Source organism: Callionymus lyra, chromosome 4, assembly GCF_982586985.1.
Source record: "Callionymus lyra chromosome 4, fCalLyr1.hap1.1, whole genome shotgun sequence".
Lineage (NCBI taxonomy): Eukaryota > Metazoa > Chordata > Actinopteri > Syngnathiformes > Callionymidae > Callionymus > Callionymus lyra.
In genome coordinates, this window is record NC_141821.1 from 4,525,887 (window position 1) to 4,545,646 (window position 19,760).

At 44.0% G+C, this 19,760-nt stretch overlaps 1 protein-coding gene across 1 annotated transcript in view; it reads right to left on the minus strand.

Moving 5' to 3' along the window:
* The window catches only part of LOC148081108 (tyrosine-protein kinase receptor TYRO3), a 23,069-nt gene extending 5,242 nt beyond the window's left edge, over positions 1-17,827 (minus strand). The window contains exons 1-11 of the mRNA XM_087788516.1: positions 17,693-17,827; positions 17,555-17,616; positions 16,314-16,932; positions 15,275-15,433; positions 14,161-14,490; positions 13,753-13,933; positions 12,504-12,598; positions 12,306-12,419; positions 12,165-12,242; positions 12,012-12,104; positions 7,953-8,074 (exon numbers count right to left, since the gene is read on the minus strand). Of these exons, the coding sequence (XP_087644642.1) occupies positions 7,953-8,074; positions 12,012-12,104; positions 12,165-12,242; positions 12,306-12,419; positions 12,504-12,598; positions 13,753-13,933; positions 14,161-14,490; positions 15,275-15,433; positions 16,314-16,932; positions 17,555-17,616; positions 17,693-17,777 (1,938 nt within the window). The 5' untranslated portion in view covers positions 17,778-17,827. The remainder of the gene's footprint in view (positions 1-7,952; positions 8,075-12,011; positions 12,105-12,164; positions 12,243-12,305; positions 12,420-12,503; positions 12,599-13,752; positions 13,934-14,160; positions 14,491-15,274; positions 15,434-16,313; positions 16,933-17,554; positions 17,617-17,692) is intronic.
* Positions 17,828-19,760: the final 1,933 nt, after the last annotated feature.

Below are 19,760 nucleotides of genomic sequence, written 5' to 3' on the forward strand. Positions count from 1 at the left end.
GACCTATAAAACCAGTCGTGTCATGGACCTATAAAACCAGTCGTGTCATGGACCTATAAAACCAGTCATGTCGTGGACCTATAAAACCAGTCGTGTCGTGGACCTATAAAACCAGTCGTGTCATGGACCTATAAAACCAGTTGTGTCATGGACCTATAAAACCAGTCGTGTCATGGACCTATAAAACCAGTCATGTCGTGGACCTATAAAACCAGTCGTGTCATGGACCTATAAAACCAGTCGTGTCATGGACCTATAAAACCAGTCGTGTCATGGACCTATAAAACCAGTCGTGTCGTGGACTTATAAAACCAGTCGTGTCATGGACCTATAAAACCAGTCGTGTCGTCCACCTATAAAACCAGTCGTGTCATGGACCTATAAAACCAGTCGTGTCATGGACCTATAAAACCAGTCGTGTCATGGACCTATAAAACCAGTCGTGTCGTGGACCTATAAAACCAGTCGTGTCGTGGACCTATAAAACCAGTTGTGTCGTCCACCTATAAAACCAGTCGTGTCATGGACCTATAAAACCAGTCGTGTCGTCCACCTTTAAAACCAGTCGTGTCGTCCACCTATAAAACCAGTCGTGTCATGGACCTATAAAACCAGTCGTGTCATGGACCTATAAAACCAGTCGTGTCGTCCACCTATAAAACCAGTCGTGTCGTGGACCTATAAAACCAGTCGTGTCGTCCACCTATAAAACCAGTCGTGTCATGGACCTATAAAACCAGTCGTGTCGTCCACCTATAAAACCAGTCGTGTCGTGGACCTATAAAACCAGTCGTGTCGTCCACCTATAAAACCAGTCGTGTCGTGGACCTATAAAACCAGTCGTGTCATGCACCTATAAAACCAGTCGTGTCATGGACCTATAAAACCAGTCGTGTCGTCCACCTATAAAACCAGTCGTGTCGTCCACCTATAAAACCAGTCGTGTCATGGACCTATAAAACCAGTCGTGTCGTCCACCTATAAAACCAGTCGTGTCATGGACCTATAAAACCAGTCGTGTCATGGACCTATAAAACCAGTCGTGTCATGGACCTATAAAACCAGTCGTGTCGTGTTATAAAACCAGTCGTGTCGTGTTATAAAACCAGTCGTGTCGTGTTATAAAACCAGTCGTGTCATGGACCTATAAAACCAGTCGTGTCGTCCACCTATAAAACCAGTCGTGTCATGGACCTATAAAACCAGTCGTGTCGTCCACCTATAAAACCAGTCGTGTCATGGACCTATAAAACCAGTCGTGTCGTCCACCTATAAAACCAGTCGTGTCATGGACCTATAAAACCAGTCGTGTCGTCCACCTATAAAACCAGTCGTGTCGTCCACCTATAAAACCAGTCGTGTCATGGACCTATAAAACCAGTCGTGTCGTCCACCTATAAAACCAGTCGTGTCGTCCACCTATAAAACCAGTCGTGTCATGGACCTATAAAACCAGTCGTGTCGTCCACCTATAAAACCAGTCGTGTCATGGACCTATAAAACCAGTCGTGTCATGGACCTATAAAACCAGTCGTGTCATGGACCTATAAAACCAGTCGTGTCGTGTTATAAAACCAGTCGTGTCATGGACCTATAAAACCAGTCGTGTCATGGACCTATAAAACCAGTCGTGTCGTCCACCTATAAAACCAGTCGTGTCATGGACCTATAAAACCAGTCGTGTCATGGACCTATAAAACCAGTCGTGTCATGGACCTATAAAACCAGTCGTGTCATGGACCTATAAAACCAGTCGTGTCGTCCACCTATAAAACCAGTCGTGTCATGGACCTATAAAACCAGTCGTGTCATGGACCTATAAAACCAGTCGTGTCATGGACCTATAAAACCAGTCGTGTCGTCCACCTATAAAACCAGTCGTGTCGTGGACCTATAAAACCAGTCGTGTCATGGACCTGTAAAACCAGTCGTGTCATGGACCTATAAAACCAGTCGTGTCGTCCACCTATAAAACCAGTCGTGTCATGGACCTATAAAACCAGTCGTGTCGTCCACCTATAAAACCAGTCGTGTCATGGACCTATAAAACCAGTCGTGTCATGGACCTATAAAACCAGTCGTGTCGTGTTATAAAACCAGTCGTGTCGTGTTATAAAACCAGTCGTGTCGTTTTATAAAACCAGTCGTGTCGTGTTATAAAACCAGTCGTGTCGTCCACCTATAAAACCAGTCGTGTCATGGACCTATAAAACCAGTCGTGTCGTGTTATAAAACCAGTCGTGTCGTGTTATAAAACCAGTCGTGTCATGGACCTATAAAACCAGTCGTGTCGTGTTATAAAACCAGTCGTGTCGTGTTATAAAACCAGTCGTGTCGTCCACCTATAAAACCAGTCGTGTCATGGACCTATAAAACCAGTCGTGTCATGGACCTATAAAACCAGTCGTGTCGTCCACCTATAAAACCAGTCGTGTCATGGACCTATAAAACCAGTCCTGTCATGGACCTATAAAACCAGTCGTGTCATGGACCTATAAAACCAGTCGTGTCATGGACCTATAAAACCAGTCGTGTCGTGTTATAAAACCAGTCGTTTCGTGTTATAAAACCAGTCGTGTCATGCACCTATAAAACCAGTCGTGTCGTCCACCTATAAAACCAGTCGTGTCATGGACCTATAAAACCAGTCGTGTCGTGGACCTATAAAACCAGTCGTGTCGTGGACCTATAAAACCAGTCGTGTCGTGTTATAAAACCAGTCGTGTCGTCCACCTATAAAACCAGTCGTGTCATGGACCTATAAAACCAGTCGTGTCATGGACCTATAAAACCAGTCGTGTCATGGACCTATAAAACCAGTCGTGTCGTCCACCTATAAAACCAGTCGTGTCATGGACCTATAAAACCAGTCGTGTCATGGACCTATAAAACCAGTCGTGTCGTGTTATAAAACCAGTCGTGTCGTGTTATAAAACCAGTCGTGTCGTGTTATAAAACCAGTCGTGTCGTCCACCTATAAAACCAGTCGTGTCATGGACCTATAAAACCAGTCGTGTCATGGACCTATAAAACCAGTCGTGTCGTCCACCTATAAAACCAGTCGTGTCATGGACCTATAAAACCAGTCCTGTCATGGACCTATAAAACCAGTCGTGTCATGGACCTATAAAACCAGTCGTGTCATGGACCTATAAAACCAGTCGTGTCGTGTTATAAAACCAGTCGTTTCGTGTTATAAAACCAGTCGTGTCGTGTTATAAAACCAGTCGTGTCGTCAACCTATAAAACCAGTCGTGTCATGGACCTATAAAACCAGTCGTGTCATGGACCTATAAAACCAGTCGTGTCGTCCACCTATAAAACCAGTCGTGTCGTCCACCTATAAAACCAGTCGTGTCGTCCACCTATAAAACCAGTCGTGTCATGGACCTATAAAACCAGTCGTGTCGTCCACCTATAAAACCAGTCGTGTCATGGACCTATAAAACCAGTCGTGTCGTCCACCTATAAAACCAGTCGTGTCGTCCACCTATAAAACCAGTCGTGTCATGGACCTATAAAACCAGTCGTGTCGTCCACCTATTTCATTTACTTCCGCTTCCGGTGAGCCTTTGATCGGCTGCTTGAAACGTAAGCTCCTGCAATAATTGCCAAAAACAGTCGTTTTAACGACTACTTGTCCGGATATTATGCTCATATCACTTAAGATATGTCTCAAGCATCTCGGATCTATGATCGTGATGCTCTTTTCAACATCAGAGAGTCGATGGAGGACTTCACTCGCGACCGTTACCAACGTCCGGTGAACGTGTTTCCGGCTCCGCTTCTCATCGACTCGGACTCTGTGGAATATCGTTTGATCTCTCGAGTACCGGGCGATTTCCACAAGGGATCGAGTCGGGCTGGAGTACAGGTCAGGATTAGACGTGCAGTTGCGATCGCTCGGAACAACTCTGACGTCATCGAACGTCATCGATGTTTGATCGACATCCCCCTCACTGTGTCTGACGACACATCAGCGCTGCCGTCTGTCCAGACCTCAACGAAAGGTGGTAAGATTTTTTCATTTCCTCTCTTTAATTCGACTTTTACAACCGAGTTGAACTTCAGTGACAGCTGGTACCCACGTGACCGCTGTTCGCTTCAAAAGATCCCGCTCTGCGCGCCTGTCAGTGACGCGGCGTCGTCAGTGACGTCATCGGTGCTGAATGTGGGACTTCTTAATGTTCGCTCCATTACTAATAAATCCTTTATTCTTAATGATCTTTTCACAAGAGTTAATTTGGATTTATTATGTCTTTCTGAGACTTGGCAGAGAGAGGAAGAGTTTATTCATCTGAACGAACTCTGTCCAGTAGGGAGCGCTGTCCTGGGGAAGCCTCGCCTCTCTGGTCGTGGAGGAGGTCTTGCTACTGTTTTTAGGGAGAGTTGTTCTTGCAAAGTGATTCAGACACAGGAATTCACTTCTTTTGAGTCTCAGATGATCTTGGTTGGTTCTACAAGACCTTTCTATTGTGTGTCAATCTACCGTCCGCCTGGTCCTGCGGCGATGTTCTTGAAAGACTTTAGTGACTTCTTATCTTCCATTATTCAGATGGAATCTGTTCTTATTCTTGGAGACTTTAATCTTCATGTTGATGACGTCACATCTTGTTCTGCTAAAGAACTTTTAACTTTAACTGAAGCCTTTAATTTTGAGCGACATGTTTCTGAACCCACTCATCAAAAAGGCCACATTTTAGACTTAGTTTTTACTCTTGGCCTGAACATTTCTAATGTATCTGTACATGATGTCCATCTGAGTGATCATTCTCTTGTCTTGTTCAACCTGGACTTCATCCCTGAACCTAAGCCTTTGAAAGGTCTCAGAGGCGTGTCATCTCAGCCGATACTGCAGACAGTTTTTCTGCTATGTTTGACCGTCTTTCCTTTGATGACTGTCCAGATGTGGACAGTTTGATTCACTGTTTTACTGATCATTGTGTTGAAATACTGGATCAAGTGGCACCTGTTAAATCGAACTTGAAAATTCAGAAAAAACGGTGCCCTTGGACAAATGAAGATCTCCTGAGTCTGAAGAGACTTTGTCGAAAGACTGAGCGTCTCTGGAAGTCCACTAAACTTGAGGTGCACAGACTTCACCTCAGGGATCTGTTGACTTCTTACAATGAGATGGTAGAAACTGCTAGATCTGATTACATCAGAAAACTGGTAGCAGCAAATAGGAAAAACCCCAAAGTTTTGTTTGACACGATTAATTCTCTCGTGTCTCCTGCTCCTCAAATCACGCCGGTCTTCTGTGAAGCTGACAGCAATGCATTGTTGAGATTTTTCATTGACAAAATTAAATTGATCAAAGAGAAAATCTCTCCCCCTTTGTTGGGAACCCCTACTGTCTCTGAGCCCATCTCCTCCTCTTGGTCATCCTTCACTGCTGTATCTTTGGGTGATATTTCAGCACTAGTGAACAAGATGAAACCCTCCTCTTGCTCAGATGACGTCCTTCCTTGTAGGCTTTTTATCAAAGTATTTGATGTAATTGGCCCCTGGGTTACCAATATGGTGAACCTCTCCCTTTCCACAGGGGTTTTTCCCAATGCATTTAAACATGCCATTGTGGAGCCTCTGCTCAAAAAACCAGGCTTAGACCCAACTGACCTCAGTAATTTCAGGCCTATTTCTAAGCTCCCTTTCTTGTCCAAGATCTTGGAGAAGGTGGTGTCCGAGCAGCTGTCTTTGTTCTTGGATCAGAGCGACATCCATGAGAAGTTTCAGTCTGGCTTCCGTAAACATCACTCTACGGAGACAGCTTTACTGAAAGTGTCCAGTGACATCATGATGTCGGCTGACTCTGGTAAATTCACTGTTCTGGTTCTCTTGGATCTGTCGTCAGCCTTTGACACAGTTGATCACCAGATCCTGCTGAGAAGACTAAGGGATGAAGTGGGACTGTCTGGGTCTGTGTTAGAATGGTTCTCATCTTACCTTTCTGGGCGCAGTTTTAGTGTATCTGCCAATCAAATGAGGTCTGAATCGGCAGATCTGTTGTGTGGAGTCCCTCAAGGTTCTGTTCTGGGTCCTTTATTGTTTTTGCTGTACTTGATTCCCCTTGGTAAAATCATTCAGAGATTTCCAGATGTTTCTTATCACATTTTTGCTGATGACATCCAGCTCTACTGCTCTTTTGACCCAACTGAGCCCCAAAGGCTGAACAGCTTAGTCAATTGTTTGCTAGAAATCAAACAATGGCTGAGTGAAAACACTTTACAGCTTAATGTGGACAAAACTGAAACTCTGGTGATTGCTCCTGATGATACGATTCCAGGGTTGAGTCAGTACTTGGGTGACTTAGGTCAGTCTGTCAAACTGAGCCTGAGAAACCTGGGTGTTGTATTTGATAAAGACATGTCTCTTGTTCAACACTGTAGAAAACTGACCAGAAACTGTTTCCTTCAACTGAGAAAAATCTCTAAACTTAGGAAAATGCTGTCACAACATGATCTGGAGCTTGTAATCCATGCGTTTGTTTCTTCTCGTCTGGACTATTGTAACAGTTTGTTTTCATGTCTTAACAAGAAGGATGTGTCTCGCCTGCAGTTGATTCAGAACTCTGCAGCGAGAATTCTGACCCGCTCAAGTAGAAGAACTCACATTTCTCCGGTCCTTAAAACTCTTCACTGGCTTCCAGTTTCTTTCAGGATCAACTTTAAAATTCTGGTTCTTACTTTCAGAGCTATTCATGGTCAGGCTCCTCCTTACATCACTGATCTGATCCAGCCTTACACCCCAGCTCGGGCTCTGAGGTCTGTGGATCAGAATCTACTTATGGTTCCACGCACACGGCTCAGGACCAGAGGAGAGAAATCTTTTCAGGCTGTTGGTCCTAAGCTTTGGAACAATCTTCCTCTCTCTTTGCGCTTGATGGAGTCTACTGACTCCTTTAAGAAACATCTTAAGACGTTTCTATTTGTTCAGGCTTTTCCTTGAATTTCTCGAACTCCTGTGTTGTTCTCGGTGTTGTCTTGATCTTTGAAGTATGTACTGTTTTGAGTATTGTTTTGATTGTTAAAGCGCTTTGTGACCCTGGTCTCGAAAAGCGCTATATAAATATATATTACTTACTTACTTACTTACTTACTATAAAACCAGTCGTGTCATGGACCTATAAAACCAGTCGTGTCGTCCACCTATAAAACCAGTCGTGTCATGGACCTATATAACCAGTCGTGTCGTGTTATAAAACCAGTCGTTTCGTGTTATAAAACCAGTCGTGTCGTGTTATAAAACCAGTCGTGTCGTCCACCTATAAAACCAGTCGTGTCATGGACCTATAAAACCAGTCGTGTCGTCCACCTATAAAACCAGTCGTGTCATGGACCTATAAAACCAGTCGTGTCATGGACCTATAAAACCAGTCGTGTCGTCCACCTATAAAACCAGTCGTGTCATGGACCTATAAAACCAGTCGTGTCGTGGACCTATAAAACCAGTCGTGTCGTCCACCTATAAAACCAGTCGTGTCATGGACCTATAAAACCAGTCGTGTCATGGACCTATAAAACCAGTCGTGTCGTCCACCTATAAAACCAGTCGTGTCGTCCACCTATAAAACCAGTCGTGTCATGGACCTATAAAACCAGTCGTGTCGTCCACCTATAAAACCAGTCGTCTCGTGTTATAAAACCAGTCGTGTCATGGACCTATAAAACCAGTCGTGTCATGGACCTATAAAACCAGTCGTGTCGTGTTATAAAACCAGTCGTGTCGTGTTATAAAACCAGTCGTGTCGTGTTATAAAACCAGTCGTGTCGTGTTATAAAACCAGTCGTGTCATGGACCTATAAAACCAGTCGTGTCGTGGACCTATAAAACCAGTCGTGTCATGGACCTATAAAACCAGTCGTGTCATGGACCTATAAAACCAGTCGTGTCATGGACCTATAAAACCAGTCGTGTCGTGTTATAAAACCATGTTTCAGTCGTGGTCCTACCATGGGAACGTCACCGTAGCGCGTGGCGATGAGGAAGCGCCGCAGGTCTCTGTGCTTCAGGAAGGGAAGGATGACCATCGGAACAGGCAGAGAAGAGTCGTCCTCCTGCTCCAGGGTCACGCCTGGAGAACACGTATGACCACAGATCACATGAGTCGTCGCTTCTTTTTTCATTTCTTTTCGTGGTTGAGAACATTTACTAAAAACTGATGATTCAGAGGTGATATGATGAAAACTTTAGGTCTTCACTGAGGTTTGAACATGAAATTTAACTACTTAGGAAGATGAGGAAGATGAGGAAGAAGAGGATAAGGTGGAGGAAGAAGAAGATGATGACAATTTGATCATTGATGACAATGATCATAGCGCTGTCCTGGGGAAGCCTCGCCTCTCTGGTCGTGGAGGAGGTCTTGCTACTGTTTTTAGGGAGAGTTGTTCTTGCAAAGTGATTCAGACACAGGAATTCACTTCTTTTGAGTTTCAGATGATCTTGGTTGGTTCTACAAGACCTTTCTATTGTGTGTCAATCTACCGCCCGCCTGGTCCTGCGGCGGTGTTCTTGAAAGACTTTAGTGACTTCTTATCTTCCATTATTCAGATGGAATCTGTTCTTATTCTTGGAGACTTTAATCTTCATGTTGATGACGTCACATCTTGTTCTGCTAAAGAACTTTTAACTTTAACTGAAGCCTTTAATTTTGAGCAACATGTTTCTGAACCCACTCATCAAAAAGGCCACATTTTAGACTTAGTTTTTACTCTTGGCCTGAACATTTCTAATGTATCTGTACATGATGTCCATCTGAGTGATCATTCTCTTTTCTTGTTCAACCTGGACTTCATCCCTGAACCTAAGGCTTTGAAAGTTAGGTCTCAGAGGCGTGTCATCTCAGCCGATACTGCAGACAGTTTTTCTGCTATGTTTGACCGTCTTTCCTTTGATGACTGTCCAGATGTGGACAGTTTGATTCACTGTTTCACTGATCATTGTGTTGAAATACTGGATCAAGTGGCACCTGTTAAATCGAACTTGAAAATTCAGAAAAAACGGTGCCCTTGGACAAATGAAGATCTCCTGAGTCTGAAGAGACTTTGTCGAAAGACTGAGCGTCTCTGGAAGTCTACTAAACTTGAGGTGCACAGACTTCACCTCAGGGATCTGTTGACTTCTTACAATGAGATGGTAGAAACTGCTAGATCTGATTACATCAGAAAACTGGTAGCAGCAAATAGGAAAAACCCCAAAGTTTTGTTTGACACGATTAATTCTCTCGTGTCTCCTGCTCCTCAAATCACGCCGGTCTTCTGTGAAGCTGACAGCAATGCATTGTTGAGATTTTTCATTGACAAAATTAAATTGATCATAGAGAAAATCTCTCCCCCTTTGTTGGGAACCCCTACTGTCTCTGAGCCCATCTCCTCCTCTTGGTCATCCTTCACTGCTGTATCTTTGGGTGATATTTCAGCACTAGTGAACAAGATGAAACCCTCCTCTTGCTCAGATGACGTCCTTCCTTGTAGGCTTTTTATCAAAGTATTTGATGTAATTGGCCCCTGGGTTACCAATATGGTGAACCTCTCCCTTTCCACAGGGGTTTTTCCCAATGCATTTAAACATGCCATTGTGGAGCCTCTGCTCAAAAAAACAGGCTTAGACCCAACTGACCTCAGTAATTTCAGGCCTATTTCTAAGCTCCCTTTCTTGTCCAAGATCTTGGAGAAGGTGGTGTCCGAGCAGCTGTCTTTGTTCCTGGATCAGAGCGACATTCATGAGAAGTTTCAGTCTGGCTTCCGTAAACATCTACGGAGACAGCTTTATTGAAAGTGTCCAGTGACATCATGATGTCGGCTGACTCTGGTAAATTCACTGTTCTGGTTCTCTTGGATCTGTCGTCAGCCTTTGACACAGTTGATCACCAGATCCTGCTGAGAAGACTAAGGGATGAAGTGGGACTGTCTGGGTCTGTGTTAGAATGGTTCTCATCTTACCTTTCTGGGCGCAGTTTTAGTGTATCTGCCAATCAAATGAGGTCTGAATCGGCAGATCTGTTGTGTGGAGTCCCTCAAGGTTCTGTTCTGGGTCCTTTATTGTTTTTGCTGTACTTGGCTCAGGACCAGAGGAGAGAAATCTTTTCAGGCTGTTGCTCCTAAGCTTTGGAACAATCTTCCTCTCTCTTTGCGCCTGATGGAGTCTACTGACTCCTTTAAGAAACATCTTAAGACGTTTCTATTTGTTCAGGCTTTTCCTTGAATTTCTCGAACTCCTGTGTTGTTCTCGGTGTTGTCTTGATCTTTGAAGTATGTACTGTTTTGAGTATTGTTTTGATTGTTAAAGCGCTTTGTGACCCTGGTCTCGAAAAGCGCTATATAAATATATATTACTTACTTACTTACTTACTTGATTCCCCTTGGTAAAATCATTCAGAGATTTCCAGATGTTTCTTATCACATTTTTGCTGATGACATCCAGCTCTACTGCTCTTTTGACCCAACTGAGCCCCAAAGGCTGAACAGCTTAGTCAATTGTTTGCTAGAAATCAAACAATGGCTGAGTGAAAACACTTTACAGCTTAATGTGGACAAAACTGAAACTCTGGTGATTGCTCCTGATGATAAGATTCCAGGGTTGAGTCAGTACTTGGGTGACTTAGGTCAGTCTGTCAAACTGAGCCTGAGAAACCTGGGTGTTGTATTTGATAAAGACATGTCTCTTGTTCAACACTGCAGAAAACTGACCAGAAACTGTTTCCTTCAACTGAGAAAAATCTCTAAACTTAGGAAAATGTTGTCACAACATGATCTGGAGCTTGTAATCCATGCGTTTGTTTCTTCTCGTCTGGACTATTGTAACAGTTTGTTTTCATGTCTTAACAAGAAGGAGCTGTCTCGTCTGCAATTGATTCAGAACTCTGCAGCGAGAATTCTGAGCCGCTCAAGTAGAAGAACTCACATTTCTCCGATCCTTAAAACTCTTCACTGGCTTCCAGTTTCTTTCAGGATCAACTTTAAAATTCTGGTTCTTACTTTCAGATCTATTCATGGTCAGGCTCCTCCTTACATCACTGATCTGATCCAGCCTTACACCCCAGCTCGGGCTCTGAGGTCTGTGGATCAGAATCTACTGATGGTTCCACGCACACGGCTCAGGACCAGAGGAGAGAAATCTTTTCAGGCTGTTGCTCCTAAGCTTTGGAACGATCTTCTCTCTCTTTGCGCTTGATGATCTACTGACTCCTTTAAGAAACATCTTAAGACGTTTCTATTTGTTCAGGCTTTTCCTTGAATTTCTCGAACTCCTGTGTTGTTCTCAGTATTATCTTGATCTTTGAAGTATGTACTGTTTTGAGTATTGTTTTGATTGTTAAAGCACTTTGTGACCCTGGTCTCGAAAAGCGCTATATAAATAAATATTACTTACTTACTTACTTACTTACTTACTTACTTACAATTTCAGTGATGATGAGGATGAGGAAGATGATGATCGTAATGAAGAGGAAGATGATAAGGAAGAAGAAGGAAGATTTAGGGGAGGGGGATAATGATGAGGAAAATGAGGAAGAAGAAGATGAGGAAGATAATGTTAATAATGAGGGGGAGGAAGAAGAAGATGAGGACGATGATGATGAGGAGGAAGATGAGGAGGCTGCTGATGAGCACCATGATCAGGACGATGACCATGAGGAAGATAATGATGATAATGAGGAGGAGGAAGAAGATCATAAGGTAGAAGAAGATGGTGAGGAGAAGGAGGAAGACGATGAAGATAATGATGATAATGAGAAGGAGGAAGATGATGATAAGGTAGAAGAAGATGAGGACTATGTTGATCAGGAGGATGATGATAATGATAAGGAAAAAGATGAGGAGGAAGATGTTGGAGAAAAGGAGGAGGAATCAAATAATGATGATGATGATGATGATGATGAAGATAATTATCTTGGACTATTGTCCATTCAGAAGCTTGTGATGGTTGCCATGACGCCAGTGTAACTGTGTACTGTTGAGCTCAATAACCAGGCAGATGTTCTACTTTGAAACATTTCTCTGAAGTCTTCTCACCGAACAGCTGGATGACGTTGATGTGATGGAAGTTCTTCATGAGCTCAGCTTCTCTCAGGAACTCCCTCAGGTCCTCCTGACTGTGGATCCCCACTGTGAGCGCAGAAGAAGAGAATGAAGCAAACGTATCTTCTCCGGACCTTTGATGCAAACCTCTCATGGTTTTCACGGCGACCTTGAGCTCCACACCATCTGACGTGAAGATTCCTTCGTACACGGCTCCAAACTCACCTGAAGAAGGAAGTCAGCCAGAGATCAAGATGAAACCTGAGGTCCAGCCATGAGTCGTGACACCTTTTCCAAGCTCCTTTCCCAGAGTCAGCTGATGTCTCTCCACGAGAACCTCCTTCAGACTGTCCAGCAGCCTGTGGTTCAGACCTTCCAACAGCTGGAAGACTCCTGCTGTGGCTGTGGCGCCACCATGTGGTCAACATGGGTGTTACCTCGACTTGCATACATCTATATTCTCTATTCATTTCTATTTCAACCTACTCGTGACAGGCGTCTGCTCGGGCGGGGTCTCCTGCTGCTGCTCGCGTCTGTAAGTGACTCTGGCGTTCATCAGATGGTTCAAGTCCTGATCACGTCTGCAAAATAATGTGTTCTTTACTTTAAGAGTTAGAAATGTATGTGTTTAGCAGAACCCTTGTTGGAAAATGTTGCTCAATTGTTTGGAAATATTTGATTTTTAATACTTGAGGGTCAGACTTTATTTTTCCTAATAAAAATAAAAAACTTAAAATATAGACAAAATGTTTTTTTCTTTAAAGAATGATGATGATCATGTCAGGAAGAGGATGAGGATGAGGATGAGGATGAGGATGAGGAAGGGGATGAGGATGAAGATGAGGATGAGGATGAGGATGATGAGGATGAAGATGGTGATGAAGATGAGGATGAGGATGATGATGAAGATGATGATGATAATGATGATGAGCAGGATGATGATGAGGCTGATGAGGATGAGGATGAGGATGAAGATGGTGATGAGGATGGTGATGAAGATGAGGATGAGGATGAGGATGAAGATGAAGATGGTGATGAAGATGAGGATGAGGATGAGGATGAGGATGATGATGATGATAATGATGATGAGCAGGATGATGAGGATGGTGATGACGATGAGGATGATGATGAAGATGAGGATGAGGATGAAGATGATGAAGATGATGAAGATGAAGATGAAGATGAGGATGAGGATGAGCATCATGATGATGATGATGATGATGATGGTGATGGTGAGGGTGATGAAGATGAAGATGAAGATGGTGATGAGGATGACGATGAGAATGAGGATGAAGATGGTGATGAAGATGAAGATGAGGATGAGGATGAGGATGATGAAGATGAAGATGAAGATGAGGCTGAGGATGATAATGATGATGAGCAGGATGAGGATGAGCAGGATGAGGATGAGGATGAAGATGGTGATGAAAATGAGGATGAAGATGGTGATGAGGATGAGGATGAAGATGAGGATGAAGATGAAGATGAAGATGAGGATGAGGATGAGGATGAAGATGAGGATGAGGATGAAGATGAAGATGAGGATGAGGACGGTGATGAGGATGAGGATGAGGATGAGGATCATGATGATGATGATGATGGTGATGGTGAGGGTGAGGGTGATGAAGATAAAGATGAAGATGAAGATGAGGATGAGGATGATGAAGATGAAGATGAAGATGAAGATGAAGATGAGGATGAGGATGAGGATGAAGATGATGAGAAGTTATTTTACCGCAGACGTTTGTTTCTGCGCCTCAGGAGGACGACACAGACGAACACTGACGTCATCAGCAGGAGGATGAAACTAACAAAACCAACGAAGAAGAACCGCTTTGAGAATCCACTGTGAGGTTCAGGAGATGAAGTTTGATGAAGATCCAGTCCTGGAGTGACGGACGCGGGTTGGACTCTCCCTGAAGACAAACATGTCCGAACATCAGGCTGAGATGAGACCTTCAAACACATGAAGCTTCACAGTGTCATGTTTCTAGAGGTCAGTAGGTGGCGCTCTAACATTAACAGGATGTGATGGTCCAAAATAAAGTTGTTCAAAGGATCATAGAGCGACATCTAGTGGACTCTGAATATGACGCTTCATGAAGCTTCATGGACTCATCAGTAAGGACATGAAGGGACATACATCTGTGGATGGTCACTGTGGCTGTGGATGACGCCGGCGCCCCCTGCAGACTGGAAACATCATTGACAGCCCGCACTGAGAGCCTGTAGTCGAGGTGCGGGTTCAATCCCAGGATCATGACCGAGGTGCTGTTCATCTGCCGCTCCCCCTCCAGCGCCACGACCTCTGACCCGCACGCCTCCCACCGACCGCCGCCCGCGCTCCTGTGACACGTGACGTCGTACATCACTTCCTGTCGGCCGCCGCCGTCCTGAGGCGCCTCCCACGTGAGGCGCAGGAGGTCAGAGGTCAGATGGTGAACCGTGAGATTGAGCGGAGCTGAAGGAGGCTCTGAACACATGAACATACGTGTTACACGACACGCATGTTTGTCAGTGACATCAGAACATGCACGTCACGTTAAGAATGTTGAAACTTAAAATGAAATAATAATGTTGTTTTTTTAATTACATTATTTTTATTGAATACTTTGATTCCACGATTTTTGTATTGAAAGAGTGATTTTTTAAAACAATAATTTCATATAAAAATTTGAATAAAATTAACAATTCTTTGCACACGTTAAGTTTAATATATTCAAATTGTAATCATTGAAATATTAATTTTCTAAAGTTGAGATTTTTTCATTCGTAACTTTTGAATTAAATATAAAAAAGTTGTTGCAATAGTGAAACCAGACAAAACTGGATTGATATTAAAACCAAAATAAAACAATGAATTTATAAAAGTATTATTTTAATCATGATTTTAATAGTGTTAATAGTGTCACCAGACATTAGCAAACGAGCACCGAGCTACTTGATCGAACTTTGACCCAATCGTCGTGTTTTTATATTGAATTTAAAAGGTTAATATTGACCTTTAAAGGTCACAGACAAAAATCATTTGAATTTCGAAAATGTTTTTTTTAATGAATTAAATCAATAAAAATGTGGAATTTTAAATTCATTTGAAAAATATTTCCTTTAATACTATTTAAAATAAATTAAATCAACCTTTAAATATAGAAACTATTATTTAAAAAATAACTTTTTTTTTCTACATTCAAATGTTAAACCTCCAATGTTCTGATGCCACGACACACGTCCACACGTCAAGAGTTCAAAGGTCATACTTGTGCAGCCGAGCTCCTCCGGATCCTCCCTCAGGCGAGCGAACCCGTCCAGACACGAGCACGACTCCGAGCCCCAGTCCAGGGTCCTGGTGTTGGGGGGACACGCTCGACATCGGTCCTCGTTCCCTGCGAGTGCCTTGAAGAACCCCGTCCTACAGTCTGGACGGACGGAGACACACCTGACGTCAGAGCTTCAGTCGGGACACGAACCAACAACTTAAGAGTCAACGACGAAGCTTCGTGAAACAGTGTCGTAGATTCACAGGTCACTAGGGGGCGCCATCGGCTATGAAATGATGTGAGGTTTCAATAGAAAAGGTGTTGGAAGTGATCGGAGCAGAGAGCGACATCTAGTGGACCAAAATAATGCCGACGCTTCATGAAGCTTCGTACCATCATCAGTCTTGAAGTTCCTGAATAAACAATGAATCAATAAAACCACAAGGAACAGGAAGTGAAACCTTTTCTTTCAGTCGCTCCATGTGAGCAACTTCCCCCGAAAGATCCTCTGGAATTCAATTATTAAGAAACATTTCTATTTTGAGGCTGTGAGTCATTTTCTATGGACTTTGGTTAAATTACGTGTTTTAAGTTTCCCTAGAATGTGTCAAACATGCCAAAAACAGCCCAAAATGTGCAAAAATAACCCATAGCTTGTCAAAAAAGTCTTCAAAACATACATTAAACATTGAAAAATGTGCAAAAATTGATCCATAACTTGTCGAAAACACACAATAACATGCCGAAAACATCCCAAAATGTTCAAAAATTAACCCATAACTTGTAGAAACATACAAAAACATGCCAAAAACATTGACAAACGTGCAAAAATATCCCAAAACTTGCTAAAATTAACCCGTAGCTTGTAGAAATTAACCCTATAAGTTTAAACCATGAACTGAAGATCTCACAATACGTGCCTAAAAAATCTAGAACAGATCTTTTCTATGTATCCTAGTGGATCAAAAACAACTGAACTTTGTGGATTTCTAGGAAGAAGTTTTATCAGAGAGGGTTCTTCAGTTCCTCGTATCTGTACCTGAACAGCTGTGGTTCGTGGCTTCGTGTCCAGCTTTGCACCGACAACCTCCCTCCACTGGACCCCAGACTCCAGCCGAGCTACACTCCCTCACAGGGGGGGACACTTCCTCAGCGCCCCCCACACATGAACCCATGAGCGGTGCTGATCCAGCCACAGTTTGTCCGAACCGGACCCGCTCTTCCGTGATGGCGGGACACGTCCTGTAGAAGATCCTGATGGACGTCACCAGCACACACGTCCCAGAGAAGGAGAACCCAAGTTGATACCCTTTCTTCTGGACAGGACCCAGGTTGACAGACACGCTCTGGTTGAGGAACCCCGAGATCTGTGCCTGAGAAGCATCACTGGGAAAAGGCAGAGTCGTCTGGAGTTCCACGACCGTCCCGCCTGTTGGGAAGCGACTGGCAGGCGCGTCCGAGTCGAAGAGGTGAACCTGGAGGAGGCTCGGCTGATCCGACGGCTCCTGCTCTTGAGCAAACGTCAGGTCCATCAGGAGGTTCTGGGCGTCTTCACGCTGCATCCACCGGCTCAGGACCGTCCTTCTGACGGGTCGGCCACACGCCTGCAGCACCAGCACTGGACCCGACGCCGGCACACTGAAGCGGACTTCAGTCCACTGGAGAGACCATCAACAAGAGAAGGTTAAGTTATGTCCAGCTTTACGATGAGAAAAAACACATTTGATGCAAACTTTTTCTACCTTTTTTGTTGTAGTGATGTGTTGATGAAGCTTCATGATACTCTGCCTTCTTTTTGAAAGGCCACTAGATGTCACTGTCAGTTTGAAAATGATTTCAAGTGTCATTGAATTAGTAGATCAGTTCCATAGATTTCAAACCAGAGAGTGACATCTAGTGGTCTTTCAAAATCAGGACATTGTATCATGATACAGTTTCTGTATGATACAGTATCTCTTTTTTAAAAGGCCACTAGATGTCACTCCCAGTTTGAAAATCATATGAGTGAGTGCCATGGAAATAATACATCAGAACCAAAGATTATAAAGCAGAGAGTGACATCTAGTGGACTTTCAAAATCAGGACATTGTATCGTGAAACAGTGTCTTTATTCAAGTTTCATGAGGCCTCACCAACACATCACTACTTATAAGAGACATTTCTTCTACCTTTTTTTGGTTTTTGATACAAACTCCAACCAGAGTGCTTCCCTTGCACGCCCCCATGACCCCGGCTGACTGGGACCACCAGTAGTCACCGAAGTGTCGACGACACACTCACCTGGCGTTCAGGCTCCGACGTCCACCTCAGGCTGCTCTGCTTGTCCGACGCAAACATTTCCACTGAGATAAAAAAAGGTGTTAACAAAAAAAAAGATGGTTTGTGTTTGAAAGGTCAAAGGTCGGTTCCAACACTCACCCTCCTCCGCCTGCTGGGGATTCTCACCGAGGACCTTCACGACCCACAGCAGCGCCAGAGCAGAACAAACACCAGAGACACACATGTCGTCTCATGACAGATTTGTTTTGTGCGACTCGTAGACTTCAGTCGCTCGGTTCCTGTAAAGACGTGCGAGGTCAGCAGATCCCGAGGCGACGACTCCCACACTTCAAGGAAGTGACCGATGACATCATCGTGTCGATCCTGATGGTCAACAACAAACACAAACCTCTTCTGTGTCTGATCGTCTGCAAACAAAGAGGTTTTAATGTTTTTTTTTAATGTTGACGAACACAACGAGGATCTTGACGTCTCGATCCGTTCGACATATTCAAGATGAAGAACTTCTTACGTGAGTCGAGGCGACCAAACATCTTCTGACTCACCTTTACTGAGAAGAGAGTGCAGGCAGGGTGGATGGACGGGCTTTCTTTAAAACCATGGGATTAATGTTGTGAAAGAAAAATGAAGCGTAAATAAAAACAACATTTTTCCAAGACATTCTAATTCTTTATATATTCAAATATATATTAAAATGTAGGTTTGCAATATTCTTTATGTTTTAGCCTTTAAATGTATTATACAAATGTTTATATAATAGTGCCACCAATGTTGACTTTATATGGCAAAAAATCTAAAGTATTGAAAAAAATTGAAGAACATTAATGCCATCAGATGATTGAATGGTTGGATTTATTGTTCAAATATTGACAAGTTGAAATAATTTAAAATATTCAATTTTTGTTATATTTAATTTCAACTGGTCCCACACAAGTCAGCTCCAGTTTCCAACATAAGGGCTCGAGTTCTGAAGTCTTTTCTTTGTGTGTCACAAACCAACAAGAGTCGAGTTCCTCTCGTGCGTCACGTTGTTCTGGGTCCAGCACTGTTCTTGGTACTGACCCGAGTCTGAGACCTTCAGAGGGAATATTTCATAATTATCTTCTCTCTGCAGACTGGAGTCATGATGCTGTGGAGAGTTCCACAAAAGTTTGTTCTCCTCACCGATCCATCTTGAGATCAAGCAGACGTTATCAGCTGGTTTGTTCTTGATGTCGGCAACACTCTGATGGTGAGCTCCACAGCTTCACTCTGATGGTGAGCTCCACAGCTTCACTCTGATGGTGAGCTCCACAGCTTCACTCTGATGGTGAGCTCCACAGCTTCAGTTCAATGGTGAGCTCCACAGCTTCACTCTGATGGTGAGCTCCACATCTTCACTCTGATAGTGAGCTCCACAGCTTCACTCTGATGGTGAGCTCCACAGCTTCACTCTGATGGTGAGCTCCACAGCTTCACTCTGATGGTGAGCTCCACAGCTTCAGTTCAATGGTGAGCTCCACAGCTTCACTCTGATGGTGAGCTCCACAGCTTCACTCCGATGGTGAGCTCCACAGCTTCACTCTGATGGTGAGCTCCACAGCTTCAGTTCAATGGTGAGCTCCACAGCTTCACTCTGATGGTGAGCTCCACAGCTTCACTCCGATGGTGAGCTCCACAGCTTCACTCTGATGGTGAGCTCCACAGCTTCACTCCGATGTGAGCTCCACAGCTTCACCCTGATGGTGAGCTCCACAGCTTCACTCTGATGGTGAGCTCCACAGCTTCACTCTGAAGGTGAGCTCCACAGCTTCAGTCTGAAGGTGAGCTCCACAGCTTCACTCTGATGGTGAGCTCCACAGCTTCACTCTGATGGTGAGCTCCACAGCTTCACTCTGAAGGTGAGCTCCACAGCTTCACTCTGAAGGTGAGCTCCACAGCTTCACCCTGATGGTGAGCTCCACAGCTTCACTCTGATGGTGAGCTCCACAGCTTCACTCTGATGGTGAGCTCCACAGCTTCACTCTGATGGTGAGCTCCACAGCTTCACTCTGATGGTGAGCTCCACAGATTCACTCCGATGTGAGCTCCACAGCTTCACCCTGATGGTGAGCTCCACAGCTTCACTCTGATGGTGAGCTCCACAGCTTCACTCTGATGGTGAGCTCCACAGCTTCACTCTGAAGGTGAGCTCCACAGCTTCACCCAGATGGTGAGCTCCACAGCT